Genomic DNA, 16,018 nt, shown 5'->3' with positions numbered 1-16,018 from the left:
TTGGGAGGGGTGTGGGAGTGGAATGTGAGCTTCAGTGTGATGCTCTGCAGATGAGCCAAGGAGAGCTCAAGGGCCTAACCACCTGGGTTTTGTTTTCCCCTGCAGGATGATGCCCGTCAGTTGTTTGCACTCTCTTGCACTGCAGAGGAGCAGGGGATCATGCCAGAGGACTTGTCCAACGTGATCAGGAGGCTGTGGTCAGACAACGGAGTCCAGGCCTGTTTTAATCGTTCCCGAGAGTACCAGCTGAATGACTCTGCTGCATAGTGAGTGACTTTTCCTTGGATATTTTATTTTTGCTGGAGTAAATGTATTCTGAACTTTAAATAGCATTTGAGCCATGCCATTTTGCTCTGTGTGGGGAACCACAAGATGTAGCAGACTTGAGTGACCCTCCAAAGCCACTCAATCAGGGCTAAACTAAATGTGACAATTAACAGGCCTATGTACAGTGGTACCTCTAGATATGAACGGGATCCGTTCTGGAGCCCCGTTCGAATCTGGAAGCAAATGTAACTAGCGACGGCACGTCTGCGCACGTGCACGTCGCTTTTCGCCGCTTCTGCGCATGTGCGTGGCGTCATTTTGAGCGTCTGTGCATGCGCAAGCGGCGAAACCCAGAAGTAACGCACTCTGATAATTCCGCGTTGCCATGGAGCGCAACTCGAATGCACTCAACCTGAAGTGCAGTCAACCCGAGGTATGACTGTATGTCTGTTTTAACTGTGGGCAGTTCTGCAAACATTCTTGCCATAATGGCATTTGTTGTACAGTGGTACCTCGGGATGCGAACGGGATCCATTCTGGAGCCCCGTTTGCATCCAGAAGCAAACGTAACTAGCGACGACACGTCTGCGCATGCGCATGTCGCTTTTCGCTGCTTCTGTGCATGCGCATGATGTCATTTTGAGCGTCTGCGCGAGCAGCGAAATCCGGAAGTGACGCGCTCCGTTACTTCCAGGTTGCCGCAGAGCACAACTCAAACATGCTCAACATGAAGCATATTCAACCCAAGGTATGATTGTATATTGGCTGAACTGCTATTCAAAATGAGCAGTGAGTTAATTATGCCTCCAGGATGTATAGCTCTTTAAAGCATGGTGGTAGCTGTACTTCCAGCTTTTATTTTGTGTGCCGTCATATTCCTCTTTGCTTTGGAAAACCCTCCTGCTAGAAGTCCATGTGCATGCATAAAACTTCCTTCCTAGTGTGACGGAAAGCATGGCTGAGCAGGATGGCTGGCTCATGTGTGAGATACCTGGGAGCCTTGTTACAGGGGCAAAGCTCATCCACATAGTTCCTGTGGGATTGTTGAGGTTGTGTGTTAAGAGTTGGAGGCATGCACGCTTTTCCAGGTTGTGGCCTCAGCCTGCAGCTAATGGAGAAAGGAAACATTCCGTTGATGAAACAGAGAAAGTGGGTGAAACGTTGCCTCTGTGTGGGCCTATTTTATTTTTTGTTTTCCAGAAATACTGCTGAGCAGTTCAGACTTTGATTATTTGTTGCCTTTTTACTCATTTGGAATGTCCCACATCTGCCTGTGGAATAGTTATTTAGATTTCGGCATCAAATGCCGCTTTGTGGCATACGAAAACATAAATATTGTGTCAAAACACAGATGGGCCCGCAGAAACGAGGGATGTTAAAATGAAGAGAGCTATCCAGGCTTTCTGAACAATATATGTTTTCTAAGGGAAGAAAAATATGTTTTGAAATGTGCTTACGCAGCTCGTTAACTCTGTAATGAGGCGCCTTTGCCAGTCTCGCAGCCATTGTTAAATGTGTCTACAATTCACTTGCTAAGTTAGCAATGAGCAATCCACTGTCTCCACAATATGCTGGTATTGTTGCCAACAGACCACCATGCTAAGAGTTGGAGGCTTCCATCACACATGTATACTTTGAAGGGTTCTTCTGTTCTGGATGTCATGCTTAGTGCAAACACTAGGAGAAAACTTACTGGCTTTTTAAGACGAGCCATCTCAGCCAGTGAGGAAACGTGTCCGTCTTTCCATTTCAATTGATAAAAAAGAGAGAGAGGATAGAGGCAGCTGAAACCAGCACACCTGTTCCTTTAACAGTGTGTTGGTTTTTCCTCTCAGTTCAGCTTGCATTTCCCAAACACATGCTGTGGCACTCTGCTTTCTGCTTGTGAGTAATGTGGTGCTTTTAGCCTAGGTCATAAAGAAAGCCAAGAGGTCTCTTTTCTTGATGCAGGGTCAAGCAGGTCAACTTGTGTGTTTTTGGAGGGGAGTTTTGCAGAATCCCTGAGGACCTGCCCCTTCAGATAGTCTCTGCTTGCTGTCTAGTAATGCTTCTTAAGGGAAGGCAGTTCGGCAAAGGTCGGAGTATTTATCTGTAGACGAGACTTCTGAGTCAGGTTTCTTAAAAGTCAGGTTAGGAGTAGAAAATAGCATGCTTCCCACCCACTCCCAAGCTAGTTTACGAAGACTGAATGGATCACGCCGTCATGTAACTCTGTGACCCGAGCCTTTGCCACTACCTGTCCACACCACAGGCATTCTGCACCTGATTGCACTTTAGCCCCAGGCACAGCATGCTTGTTTTAAAGGCCTTTCCACTGATGGAAGTTTCCCTTTGCTTGTTAATTACTTGAGCTTCTGCTCTGCCTTCCTTGGCAAAATGTGGTGTGCTAGAGTGTTGCTCTCTTGCAAAAAAAATGGACAGGGAACTTGATCTCTTGGTTTTTGTATTTATGCACATGCTTTTTGCTAGCGCGATATTTCCAACTGTATGGCTTTGATTACTATTGACTTGCTGCCTCCCCCCCATTAGATTCTGAACTGTTCTTATAAGAAGATCAGGCAAATTTATGGAAGATAGGTTTGTCAATGGCCATCAGTCGTCATAGCTAAATGGAACCTCCAAGTCCAGGTGCAGTGCTTCAGTTTTAGCTGCCATTAGTATGTAAGGCACATGTGGCCTTAAGAAGAGCCCTGCTAGATCAGACCAAGGGGGCTATCTAATCCAGCATTCTGTTTTGGCCTACCCACAATCAGGGTGCGAAGGCAGCAACTGTCTCTCTTATTTGTTTCCCAGCCTGCTGTTTCTGTTCCTAGGACTGGGGTGCTCCTACCCTGTCACTTAAGGTCTTGTTTGCTAACAACATCACTGCTTCTCTCAGTCAACTACCTTGGCTTCACAAGAATGAATATTAGGGGGAGGGCCATAGCCCAGTGGGAGAGCATCCGCCTTGCATGCAGAAGGTCCCAGGTTCAGTCCCCTGCATCTGCTGATAGGGCCTTCATGGGAACCCCTGTTTGAAACCCTGGAGAGTCATTGCCAGTCAGTGTAGTAAACGCTAAGCTACATGGACCAAATATATCTGACTCATTGTAAGGTAGCTTCCTATGCTCTCTGAGCGCCCCTTGGCAACATCCGAAGGCCCTGATCCACCTTGCAAAGTCAAGCCCAGGCTGCCACCGGGCCCAGCACTGGCAGCTGCCACAAGCAGCTTTGGCTGGCCCATCCCTTCCTGTTGCCATCCCACCACTGCACGTACCTGACCTGAGGGTTGTGGATCACGGGCTGTACTGATCAAAACAGGAGCCTCAGCAATCACTCTCTCCCACTGGAAACAAACCAGGACTACTCCAAGAAAATGTATTTGGCAAAAAGGAGTGTTAGGCCCTGATGGGCTGCCCCCTTACACGCTTGTGATTGGCCAAGTGGATAGCCAGCCAGTCAGGATTTTTTTAAAACCTGCCCCACCCCCATTATTCACTTCTCACTTTCATCAGTGGCCCCCTAGCCTCATGTTTTGGCCCCCCATTTACACGATTTTCACCATATTCCTTGGAATATTCTGGGGCCCCCAGGGGGCCATATGGCCCCCAGTTGGGAAACACTGGACTCGATGACCCTTGGGGTCCCTTCCAACTCTACAATTCTATAAGACAGACTAAAACCAGTATTGGACACGTGGCCCAAGCATTCTAGCCCAACAGCCAACCCAAGAGCATTGTTTTTATTTTTGTTGTTGTTGCAGTTTGTAAGGGTAAAAAGGGGTGGGGGTGGAGGAGGTTGACTGCCTTGACCTCACAATGGTCAGCTGCTTAGCTATTGACACTCAGCCAGCTGGGGCTCTGCAAAGGCAAGCGAGAAGCAAGCATGACTGCTTCTTGGAAATCAGGATGTTTGGAGGGTGGGGTTTCCCCTCAAATGTGCCTCGTGCAATGTATCAGACAAAAGGGGAGCATTGTAGAGTAAGGAATGGGGAAGCAGCCATGCAATCTTGTGGAAGACCATAGCTCAGTGGTAGATTGCATGCTTAGGTTGCAGAAGATACCAAGTTCAGTTCTCAGGATTCTAGGTAGTCAGGCTGGAAGGACCTGTGTCTGGATCCTTGGAGAGCCATTGCCATTCAGCGTAGGCAGAACTGGACCAAGAGCACCTGTGGCCAGACTCTGCCTAAGGCAGATTCCTCTGTTCACCACTGAATGCCAGTTCCGGATGGAAGCCAAAGAAAGTACTGTTGACTTCCTGTCCTACTGTTGGGTTTTCCAGAGATGTCTGGTTGGCACTGTGGGAGGCAGTATGCTAGGCTATCAGTGGACCTTGGATAGATAAGCAGGGCTGCCATTCATGTTCATAAAGTAAAGTTGGCAGTCACACCTGGTGTTCATAGCTGTGGCCAGTGGTTGCTGGTGCCACTTGGGGCTGGTAGGGCAGAAAGCAGTGAGGCCAACAGGATACAGAGCCAATGATGATACGCAGAGACAACTGGATTTGTCCCTCCTTGCTGAGGTCCTACTAAGGAGTAGTAAGCTGGTACCCACTGCCACTATGTTTTTAAGAAAGAAGGGCAGCAGGTGGGGGCTGGTTGAAGTTGGTGGGCTCACCTGCTCACCATTATGGACCAGCCTCCACTGGCTGTGGCTTTTAATTTGATCAGATAAGTGGTGTGGTCAAAGGCTAGGATGGACAGGGAGAGAGGGCACAGGATGCCAAGTAAGAATCAGTTAGAGGATATATGTTACTTAAACACTTGCTCTTCTTATCCCCCTTCGCTTCGCTTCCCTTCCCTTCCCCATGTTGGGATACTGCCAGGGAGACAGAGTCCATCATGGCCCCACGTCGATTCCGGACGTCCATTGATCTCCCGTAGACAACGCAGTATCATTCAATTAGCGACACGAGCTCCAGAAATAGCTTGCCACATTCCAGAGCTCATGCACGCTCTATCCGCAGAATTCACACAGCGGAAGATGCACGCAGGAGAGCATTATTTACAACTTTATTCAGCGTTGGTCAGAACAAAGAAAACATGACTGCCTGCTTCAATGTCTCAGGCACACAGAGAGAAAAACGAAAGCATAGACACAACAGAAACATCCTATGAACAGGAAATACGCAGACTCTGTGACTCACAAAGCCTGCTCCCTTTTAAGGTGGAACGGAAATATCCTAACACCCCATGCCCCACAGACCCCTCTTTACCTTATTGTGATGTGTGGATATATTGATCTGAGAAGGGAAAGGGGATTTCCTTATAAAAGATGCATTTGTTTTGCACTCCACAAAGAGCTGGCCTATGGTGAATCGGGTTTGTCCGCTTATATGTACATATCTTTCTTTTCTCCTTTTACTGTTTTCACCTGAGAAATGGCAGAGCAACAGGATGCCTGCTAGGCTAATCAGATGAGCTAAAAATGGGAAAGTTGCCTGGGCCTGAAGTATCCATGCAACCAAGCTAGAGTCCGTGATCAGCAGGGACTGTATGTGAACAGGAAATGTCAGACAAGGAGCTGGGGCTGATAAACAGTGCTGAGGAAACAACGGGGCTCTGTCTAACATCAGAGCTCTGGCTTCAGAGGTGGCAATACTGGGGATAGGACAAATAGAGACAAGTGAACAAAGAATGCAGATAAATGGCACTTATCAATGGATTATCCCTAGCAAGGGATCATCTCATGACCTGATCAGAGTTAATCCGTTTTAGGCTGCAATCTTGTACCCACTTTGCCTGGGTTGCAATCTCCACAGTACTCCGTGAGCCTTACTTTTGAGTAGACGGGGTTAGTCTTCCACTGTTAGTTCCCCTTGTTACGGAGTTTTCAGCTGTTTACTTAATGAGCACCTGTAATGATATTTATGTATATCGAAAGAAGAGCAATATTGAGAAGAACTTGCAGGGGCTAAAAATCCGTAAGTGCAAATTGAAGCAATTTCCTCAGCGGGAGACCTCTGGGAATCAGGATCAACCTTGTTAATTCTGTTGATTCTCCTACTTCCGATAAAAATAGAACACCACATGCCTGGGAGTAAATGGAATTTGGGGGAGGCAGGAAGGTGACTTGATCAAGATAAGATCCACAGTTGTATGAAAGGTAGGCTTTCACCATGTCCCTGGGGATAGCTTGGTAGAATGAGGGGCCTTCATTATCCAGATCTTGTTTTGCAAACATGTTTACTTCCAAACTCCACACGTAGCAGAAGGATAATATCTCTTATATTCGCTATCATTATTCCACATGCCCAATATGCAAAATGATTGAATATTTTTCGATCTTTATCATCCAGCTACCTACCCCCATGAGGTTGTCAGTGGCATTCAATTTTAAAGATGGGGAGACTGAAGGTAGGGGCCTCATTCACATGTAAAGCTGGGATAGCTCAGTTGGTAGAGCATGAGACTCTTTATCTCAGGGCTGTGAGTTGAAGCCCCACATTGGACAGAACATTCTTGCATTGCAGGGCGTTGGACTAGATGACCATCGTGGGCCCTTCCAACTCTACAATTCCACGATTCCTTGAAATGGCATACATTCACACACAGCAACCTTGCTCCTTCATTCTTGTAAGCAATAAAGCAAGCCTGGGTTTAGCACTTAACCCGGTGCTTCCAGTTATGTGCAGATTGTGAAATGGAAGCCATTTCCCTTTTAAACCATGGATCCTGGCTTCGTTTGCTGCTTTTGCGTAGAGATGAGCAAACTGGCAGGAAAGGAGAAGCCTGTGGGTGATTGCCACTCATATACGTCTTGGCTTATCCAGAGATTTGGCTTAGCGTTATATGCAAATGCTGCCAATGACTCACCCAAGATGTTTGAGTTGTCTTCACTGACATCTGTAGAAATAGTAAAAAAAAAAATAAAAAAATTTGAAAAATGTATCCAAATCTATTGTAGGCAACATTTCTACAGCATGGTGCTGTTTTTTTTTTGGGGGGGGGTGTGCATGTATGTACCTGTGCATGGATGCTTATGTATGTAGAGATAGTTGAGGAAAAAACACAACATTTCCTAGGAAGGACAAGGAGGGAGAGCTAATACTAAAGCACAGGAGGCTGATAGTGCTGGATGGTTGAAGACGATGCTTCTTCTTGTTTCTCTTATTTCTTCTGCTTAGAGCTGAGCTGAAATTTCCCAGAAGACATTTTGCTGAGTTTCTGAGATCTCTCCCCCACCCCACCCCACCCCGTATCAAAAAATCTCTGCAGGATTGTCTTCAAACATTATTTGCCATGTTTCAGTGGCATTTGCCATTCCTGCCCCAAACACACACAGTGTCCCAGAACAACACTAAATTTGAAGCATTGTGCAGGGTGCCACCATCCACACTTCCAGTGGTGCAAAAACAAAACAAAACAAAAAAGAAACCTTGCAGGGGGGAGAAATAGAAAGAAGGTGTGCTGCTGCTGCTAATGTTAACCCTAATGGTGAGCCCCACCCCTGATAAATCTCTCCTCCTGAATAAATTTTGGTGGAGGAGTCCTCGCTGCTTTATCTGTGCGCTAGCAGGTTGACATAGAGAGTTTGGAGAGACCTTTTGCTTACTATTCTACTCTGCTAGTCAGGAGGAGGATGATCCCAGAGGGGTGTTCTGTTTGCTTCCCTCTGTTTCCACTTGACTGAAAGAGAAAGTGCATCATTAACATCAGTGATGACATTTAAATATTGTGTGTGTGTGTGTGCACGTACATGCATGCGCATGTGCACACACGCACAGATGCACGTGTTAGTCAACTGTTTGTTGCTTTTTAGAACGGCCACTTGGGGCATTTAAAATTTCTCATCGGATCCCTGGAATGAAAACGTCGTAGCTTTAATAAGCTATTATATTTGCTGACATCAGGGGGTACTGCTTTCTTTCCTAGGTGTGCACGTATTTAATAAGTTCGTTCGTTTTCTAACCTGCTTTAGTTTTTGTTTTCAAGAGCTCCCTGTGTAACATGGCGCAGGGGAATCTTTTCCGTGTGCGCACACACACTGCTTTTGTGATCACAGTGACAGATAGACTAATTTCATAGTAATAATTTGCTTCTTTTTATGAGCTGGCATTTTGTGGTTCTTTCAGACTGATTGTGGCATGAGCTTTTTGTTCAGTACAGACCCATTTCTTCTACATCAGGGTGGAGTGGGGACTTTTTCAGCCCAAGGGCCACATTCCTGTCTGGATGGGCTTCTGAGGGCCACATGCAGGGCCAGAGGCAGAAGCAGGCAGTGTAACCAGTGTAAATTATACCTCATATAGTAGACTAGTGTACACACACAACTTTGCTTTTCTCCATCCTGAAAGCCAAGAGCCATTGTCAGAATTCGAGAGCACACATTCCAGGCAGGCACAAGGATGTAAGGAAGGATGTGAAGCAGCCACTTTGAGGGAGTTGGTCTGGGGAGGGGATTTGGTGAGGGGAGATTCCTGAGGGCTAGATAGAGATGTTTGGAGGACCTTATTTGGAGCGTGAGGTTCCCCACCCCTGCTATAGATGTATTAAGTGAATTGGGAAGATGTTATATTTGATAGGCAAGGAAGGTAAAACATGCAGCGGTGGGTAGCACCACATACAGAAAAAGAGAGACAGCAGGTTTGCTTCCTTGTAAATGTTGTTCTCCAGATGTGGCTTAAAATCAGTCACACTCTTCACCCACCTTGAAGTTCTCAGCCCTGGTGTACTTTTTACTTCAGCACCTGGCTGTTTGCTTGGGGTTTTTTTGTGGGGTTTTTTTTAAATTTTTAAAATTAATACAGAATCGAAAGTGCAAATAAGAAAGAACATAACCAAAATTACAAAACATGGGAGACATCTGCAAAAGTTGCAGATACAAAACAATAAGAGAGCAGGTAGTATATAAAAGCAAAAACACACCGTGATGCTGCAAATTCACAACTTGCCACGAGGAGAGAGTTTTTGTATATCTGAATTTGACACATAAGAAATAAAATCCCATCAAATGTTTTAAAAATGTTCTGGGTCTTCCTTACCTTTAGAAACACCATGTGCTAGTTGTTTTCTCTGCAACAGCCACAGTTTCCACATATTTTGATGCTGCAAAGAAAGGTACAAGTCCTGTGATGTCTTCCTTTTTGTGGGGTTTGAGTTTTGATCTGAGTTCTTGGATGTCTTGTCTCTCTGCCTGCCTACGGAAGGGCCTCTCTACTTCTTAAAATTTTGCACCCAGCTTGACAGCCTAGCCGACCAACCCACATGTGTGTATTCCTCTTGAAGAGGGTGTGAGTAAGCGGTTCTCTGTTTTTCTCTACTTTTAGGTTTAGGAAAAAGAGGGCATCTCTCCAGAACACCAAAACAAACTCTCCCTCCCCCCCTGCTTAAAACCCTGCTTTGGGGGTACTCTGGCCACAGCTTCCCCAAGATGTTTGTGAGCCAAGACTTAGTCTTTTAATAGGAGACCCGCAGTTGCCACCCCCTCAGTTCCTGTTGTTCTGCCTGTGAATAATGTTTCGTGTTCCCTGTTTAGCTGCTTAACAGTCAAATGCTGCCCTTGAAATTGCTGGTGAGAATGTTTTGTGTAGGCATTTCCACAGTCACTTATCTGTTCGTTTTAAAATAGGAGTAGGAAGGATTTGTTGTCTTCATATCCTCTTCCAAAAGAACTTGGATGAACTTACTCTGGCCAACAGCCACCCAGCTGGGCTAAGTTCCTCACAGAGGAAGAAGGGCCGTGAGCATAGAGCTCCTGCTACACACTTGTCAACAAATAAGTTGCTTCTATGATTCTATCCTATGAATCAGTGCCAACTCCAGGGTATCAGGGGCCCTTGGACAAAATGCCCTCAAAGGGCTCTTCGCCCTAAGTAACCCATCTCATGGTCAGTTCCTGTTTGCTTGCCTTCTATGTGTGGATGCATTCTGCACCATTGCTGATGGGACCAAGACCAACGGGGTTCGGTTTCCTTCCTCTTTGTTCTGGTCCAAGAATAGGCGGTTTTCAGGCTTGTTGGATCTCCTTTGTTTTGGACCAGAAACCTGAGAGCCGCCAACCAGAGCCAGGAACATAAGTCATACACTTATAATTAAAGAATTTGGGGTCTAGAGGTTTCAGGGTAAATTTGAGTAGCAGGACTGAATAGAACTTGCAGTTCTTCCTCACAGAAATCCACTCCTGGTTGTTGCCCCAAGCGCTCTTCATTTTGGCAGTATAGTTGAGGACAGGAGGAAGATATCCTGTTGTTGTTGTTGTTGTTGTTGTTGTTGTTGTTGTTGTTGTTGTTGCTGCTACTACTGCTGCTCAGCTGTTTGAATGAGATTCAGAAAGCCTTGCTCATCGACTGCGAATCATCCAGAGATCTATCAGTACATCCCAAAGGGCTCTGGGATTTGCACTGGGCCGTTGTTGGGCATGTGGGCATTGGCTGGTTCCCAGAAGTGCCGGTTCCTGACATGTCCAGAATATCAAAAGTAGAATATGATCTGCCTAGTCCAGTATTTTGTCTTTTGACACTAGCAGACAGTACCAGAAGCTTCATAGACAAGGTGTTCGAAAGCTAGAAAGAAATTCACAATGCCTTTCTATCTATCTGATGTCTTGAGCAGACCTTTCTATTGGGAGAAATGCTTGGACCCATGGACCTCACTATCTCCATGATATTAATAGGTTGGTATACTTTAATAATATTTGCTGCACAATGTCCCCACACCCCACCCCAGCTCCCCAGCTTAGAAACAGATGTTAGAATGCAAAACACAAGTATTGGCCTATACATGTACAAGCCAATGCTTTCTTCCTGTTTGTTCTCCCCCATTCAATATGCGTGTGAGTGGGGGGGGGGCTGGAATTGGTTGTTAATGTTTATGGATTTTTAAAGGGAAATTGGCAACTGTATGCATGATCACCCATTTTAATTGATGATGTCTGCTTGTGTTTTGTAATTGGGCATCTGTATTTGAATGCAGAGCATCTTGTAAGAAGCGGTCCTTCAGAGATGAAGGGGCTGATCTAAATTACTGGCACCCCAGGGGAAGCAAAGCATCTGGCGGCCTCAGCACATAGCTGGTGGGCTGTGTTCAGGTCGGTGCATCACAAGGTCTAGGCTTGTTCCATGTGCTCAAGACTATTTACATATATCATTTCACTAATCCTTACAAGAATCCTGTAAGCTTGGCCTGCATTGTCTCTGCCATGCTACATAACGGGCTGGGCTGGGCTGGACTGGGCTGGTAGACTGAAGCCACAGAGCTTTCCTGACCCTTCTTTCGTTGTGACTTCTGCACATTTAACTTGTGCATAACATCTGAATTTGCTCTTTCAGAAGTGAGACTTCTTTGCAGCTCTTCACAATTTGATCAGCCAAACCTTTGATTTAGGGGCCTCTTTATAAATCCAATCTCATTTTGTTTCTTACACTCAGGTAGCCATTTGGTTTCTTGCCAGTTGGAAGTGACCTCATTTGGTTACCTCCGTTCGTGCAGCTTCTTATAAAAGACCACCACGACTTCCATCACAGTTTGAATAGTTAGAAATCAGATCGGCATTACATTGAGGTGCAATCAGGAGCCAATTTCGGTAGTGCGGTATACTAGCAATAATAAACCTTTAAGTACCTCTTCAGCTGCAGTTCTCAAATGTTTCACTTGATTGATTGGAAAGTTTCTTGCCCAGAAGCATGCCTAAGACTAAAAGATATTTGTTACTCTTAGAGTCCTGGAGTTCTTTTCCTCTCTGTTCCTAACCCACCCTCCAAATGAAAAACCCAAGTGCTTTTCAGTTTTGCCGTTCTGTCCTGATAACTGTGAGTGCTTCTGCAAAAGAGCTTTCATTAATCCAGGGTGAAACCAAAACCATGAAAGCTGATTTTATTACTTAAAACAACGGATGGGGAACTTGTGGCCCTCCAGATGTTCCAAATCCCATCATTCCTGAAGACTGGCCATGTTCTAAGGGTGGAAAACCAGACAAATAACATACAAACTTTCAATTCATATGTAGATGAAATATTCATGAGATTGAAGAAAAGTGCATTTTTCTGCCTTCAAAATCCAATTTTCTCACCCCCTTTTTTGACAGAATTGTCTTTTTCAGAGTGTCATTCTGCCTGTGGTACATCTCCCCAAAGTTGTCTTTCTCCTCTCATTCTGATTTTGAAGTGAAATAAAGATTCATTGGTGTGTATAAAGCATGATGGACCAGATTCAGCTAACCAGTCCTCTTGGCAGAAGCCCACCCAATGTGTTCCATTTGCACAGCTGGGTTTCCCCCCTGCCCCCCCCAATGATTCTGGGAAGGTAAAAGGTAAAGGTAAAGGTACCCCTGCCCGTACGGGCCAGTCTTGACAGACTCTGGGGTTGTGCGCCCATCTCACTTAAGAGGCCAGGGGCCAGCGCTGTCCGGAGACACTTCCGGGTCACGTGGCCAGCGTGACATCGCTGCTCTGGCGAGCCAGAGCCGCACACGGAAACGCCGTTTACCTTCCCGCTGGTAAGCGGTCCCTATTTATCTACTTGCACCTGGAGGTGCTTTCGAACTGCTAGGTTGGCAGGCGCTGGGACCGAGCAGCGGGAGCGCACCCCACCGCAGGGATTCGAACCGCCGACCTTTCGATCGGCAAGTCCTAGGCGCTGAGGCTTTAACCCACAGCGCCACCTGCGTCCCTTATTCTGGGAAGGTAGGTCAGGAGAACTCCCAGAACAGAGCTAACGGAGGAGATGAGAGATGGTTCCACCAGGCAAGCAAGAAATGCTTCTGCTGATGGAGTGATCTCCTTAGGGCTATGTTGAATTCCTCCCATATTTCCTTTACTCTTTCATGTTTCCCAGCTTCCTCTTCCAAGACTGTCATAAAAAATGGAGGACCATACAACCCTTAATTGATAGAAATACAGTCATCAAGATGCTTTAACATTCTGTCTAGTTCCCTTGGGCAGAATGAGGGGAGATTCACAGCCAAAACACCATCAGAATCTAACTGGTACATTTTTTTTTTAAAGATACACCATCCAGGGTTCCACTTCATAGGATTTAAGAATGTTTGGCATTTTTTCTTCTTTCTGCTTTCCGAAAGACAAGTGGGAAGCACTGATTTCCTAGTTTTCATTTTGTTTGGCGTGTCTTAATTATTCAGATGTGTCAGTGTACGGTTGAATTGCTTTCAAATTTATTTTTTCAAAGCACTCCTCAGTGGAGATAGGGTGCCATTAGCAGTGTTGAATGGGTGGCTTAAGCAGATTGCACGATGTGTTTGATAGTTAACTGCAACATCCTGATTCACCCAACGTTTCTCATCTTCAGCAGCAGAGACCTGACATTTTTGAAGGAAAAGAGATGTAAAAGGAGTATGAAATGTCTTGGTCAAAATCGTTCAAACGATGCAAATAAAAGCTGTGATCAGAAACAACAAACAAACAAACTCACCATTCTCTTTTCAGGATATTTTAATAAATTAAACAGTGGGAAGAGGAGGGGGAGTGTAACCGTTCCATTATTCTGTTGTGTGCTGTGCAGTAATTGAGTGTAGCATCTGCTGCCTGACAGTATCTGCAGTTACAGCAGCTACGTGCAGGGAGAAATCAAGCAAAAGGGCAGCTTGCAGATCACAAACCTCTAGCTCTTCTGCCAAGGAAAGGGAAGTTGGGGGGCTGCCATCCCCTCTTACATCTCTGTAAGATTTCTCAATAATGGAAGGCTGATGATCTGACTAATTATGAAAGCTCCCATGCAGCTTATTTTAGTTGTCCAGGTTTCTCTTTCATACCACTATACAAGTCAGAGAAAGTTGACATTTGGCTTTCCTCCCCCTCCACCAACCTTTCCACAGTAAATGCATTCAGGTTCTGTGCAGGCCAGAAGTGTTGCATTTGTCCGTACAGAGTCAAAAAGCATTATTTTGCGTATTGCGTGATCTGAGCGACAGTCTGTTTTATGCCTCTGAGCTCTGCAAGTATAACAGTTTCCTGGGAGAGTTTTATTGTGATGGTGAGTGGCTTCACTGCTGCTCTTAATATCCTGACTAAATTATTCTGTCTGCCTTGGTACATTTGGAGGAAGTGGATCCAGGAGTGTAATGGTTTGGTCAGCTTCATCAAAGCACTGAAATCTTTTTTGAGCTCTTTCTGCACATGCTGCTCAGACGGTTTGAATGTGTGGGCAAATCCAGGAAGTGTGCCAATTTATGACGATTCTCTTTCCAGTTTGCTTCCTGAGTTAGCAAAGTCATTGTAACATAATGCTTTAGAAAGTGCGCCTATTCTTGCTCTTGCATTCTGCAAAAGCTCTCATATTGTGGACCTTTTCAAGATAAGCAGCACAAAGTCATTACTAAGAATCCGAAATCTCTTATGGATTGTGTAGTTTGGTCCTTCAAAATTGGATTTCCCAGCTCTCCCAACAGCTGTTTATAGTTGCTTGGAAATAGTAATTGATTGCATATGTAAAGGTTTGTATGCAAGTTGTTCACAGGTCAGGAGAGTCATAGTTTGTTTTATTTTTGTCTGTTTTATCCACAAAAGTATAACCTGCCTTTCGGTGGAGATTCCTCAAGGCGGAGCATACCAACATAAGCAGAATATTACAGTAAGGTAGAGCTATTTTAAAACCCATGACCCACTGTTCCCTACATAAATGCTTTTATCTATTTTTGCCTATTAGAGATTAAGATTGCTCATTAAATGTAACAATATCTATAAAATAATAAAAAGGGGAAATTGAAAACTCACCAAGAGTTTAGGTAACTTGGGGTTTTTCTTAGCTTTGTTTTGGGAAGATTTGGAGGAATAGGGCTGTTTACTGCACATATTTTTGGGTTACCAGTTTTTCATACATTCTCCATTTGTGCCCTTAATAACAGCATAAGATTAGGGAAATTAGCAGGTGAAGGTTTTATCGGCACAGGGATAAAATCATGTGAAAGTGTTCCCTCACTAAGTATCTGCATGTCAGGCCTATGCTAAGCCAGACCATGGACTGCTCTGACCCTGCCTCTTGTCATGCACCCTGTCTGCTCAGATTCTGACCTTGGACTGACCCTGGACCACATTGTCTACATTGGTGTGACTTCTGGCAAGTCCCCTGGTTACTCAGTGAGAGTAGGGCTGGAAGAGAGAAGCACAACTAAGAAAATGTGCATGCATGTCTTGTTGTGAAAGCCCATTGAGAAGGGAGCCTACATCGTGCCCTTGCGCTCCAGGTAACCACTTGGGGAGAAGTGTCCATGCGCATGTGTGAAGTGATAACGCACACATACCCCTCTCCTTTGCCTGGCTCTGTGATTTGTAATTGCATGTACTGGAAACTGAGAGAAAGCAGAGGGTTTGTCTGTTAACAGAAGCTTGTAAGCTCATTAGTGTAGACCTCACTGGTTGCCATGAGGTTTACTTGTTGTTCATGTTGGCTTTTTGCAGTATGGTAGTGCTGCAGAGAGCTTGCTGGGGAGACCATGCATTAAAAAGGGACTCAAAAATAACTTAAACAAGGTTTTAATAAGAAAAACAAAAACTCCTTATACACTAAATACATCAACAAACAAACATGACCCAACCACCAACCCATCCCCCAGGGTAATGGGAGAGCTAGGTGCTGCTCCTTATATACTACATGCAAATGCTGACACACCTTAATCAGTGCAACTCAGCAGCACCTGCTGTGTTTCACAGCTGTAAAGCTGGGTCTCGTTATCTTGCTCTGGCCCTTGCTCTGGCCCCTTAAAGACATACACATTAGGTGGAACAATGATGAACCTTTACATTTAAAGAAACCATTCAACAGTTCAAAGGGTGTTTCTCTTCCCGCCGCCCCCGGCAACTTGCTTGCTTCATTCTGGAT

At 45.2% G+C, this 16,018-nt stretch overlaps 1 protein-coding gene across 1 annotated transcript in view; it reads left to right on the top strand.

Annotated features, from left to right (window-relative positions):
* Nucleotides 1-16,018, top strand: part of GNAI2 (G protein subunit alpha i2) — a 124,646-nt gene that overhangs the window by 83,970 nt on the left and 24,658 nt on the right. The window contains exon 4 of the mRNA XM_079964428.1: nt 106-266. Coding sequence (XP_079820554.1) covers nt 106-266 — 161 coding nt within the window. The remainder of the gene's footprint in view (nt 1-105; nt 267-16,018) is intronic.

Source organism: Podarcis cretensis (assembly GCF_951804945.1).
Source record: "Podarcis cretensis genome assembly, chromosome: 2".
Taxonomy (NCBI): Eukaryota; Metazoa; Chordata; class Lepidosauria; order Squamata; family Lacertidae; genus Podarcis; species Podarcis cretensis.
Note: the sequence above shows the minus strand (reverse complement) of the source record. Positions and strands in the feature narration are given on the sequence as shown.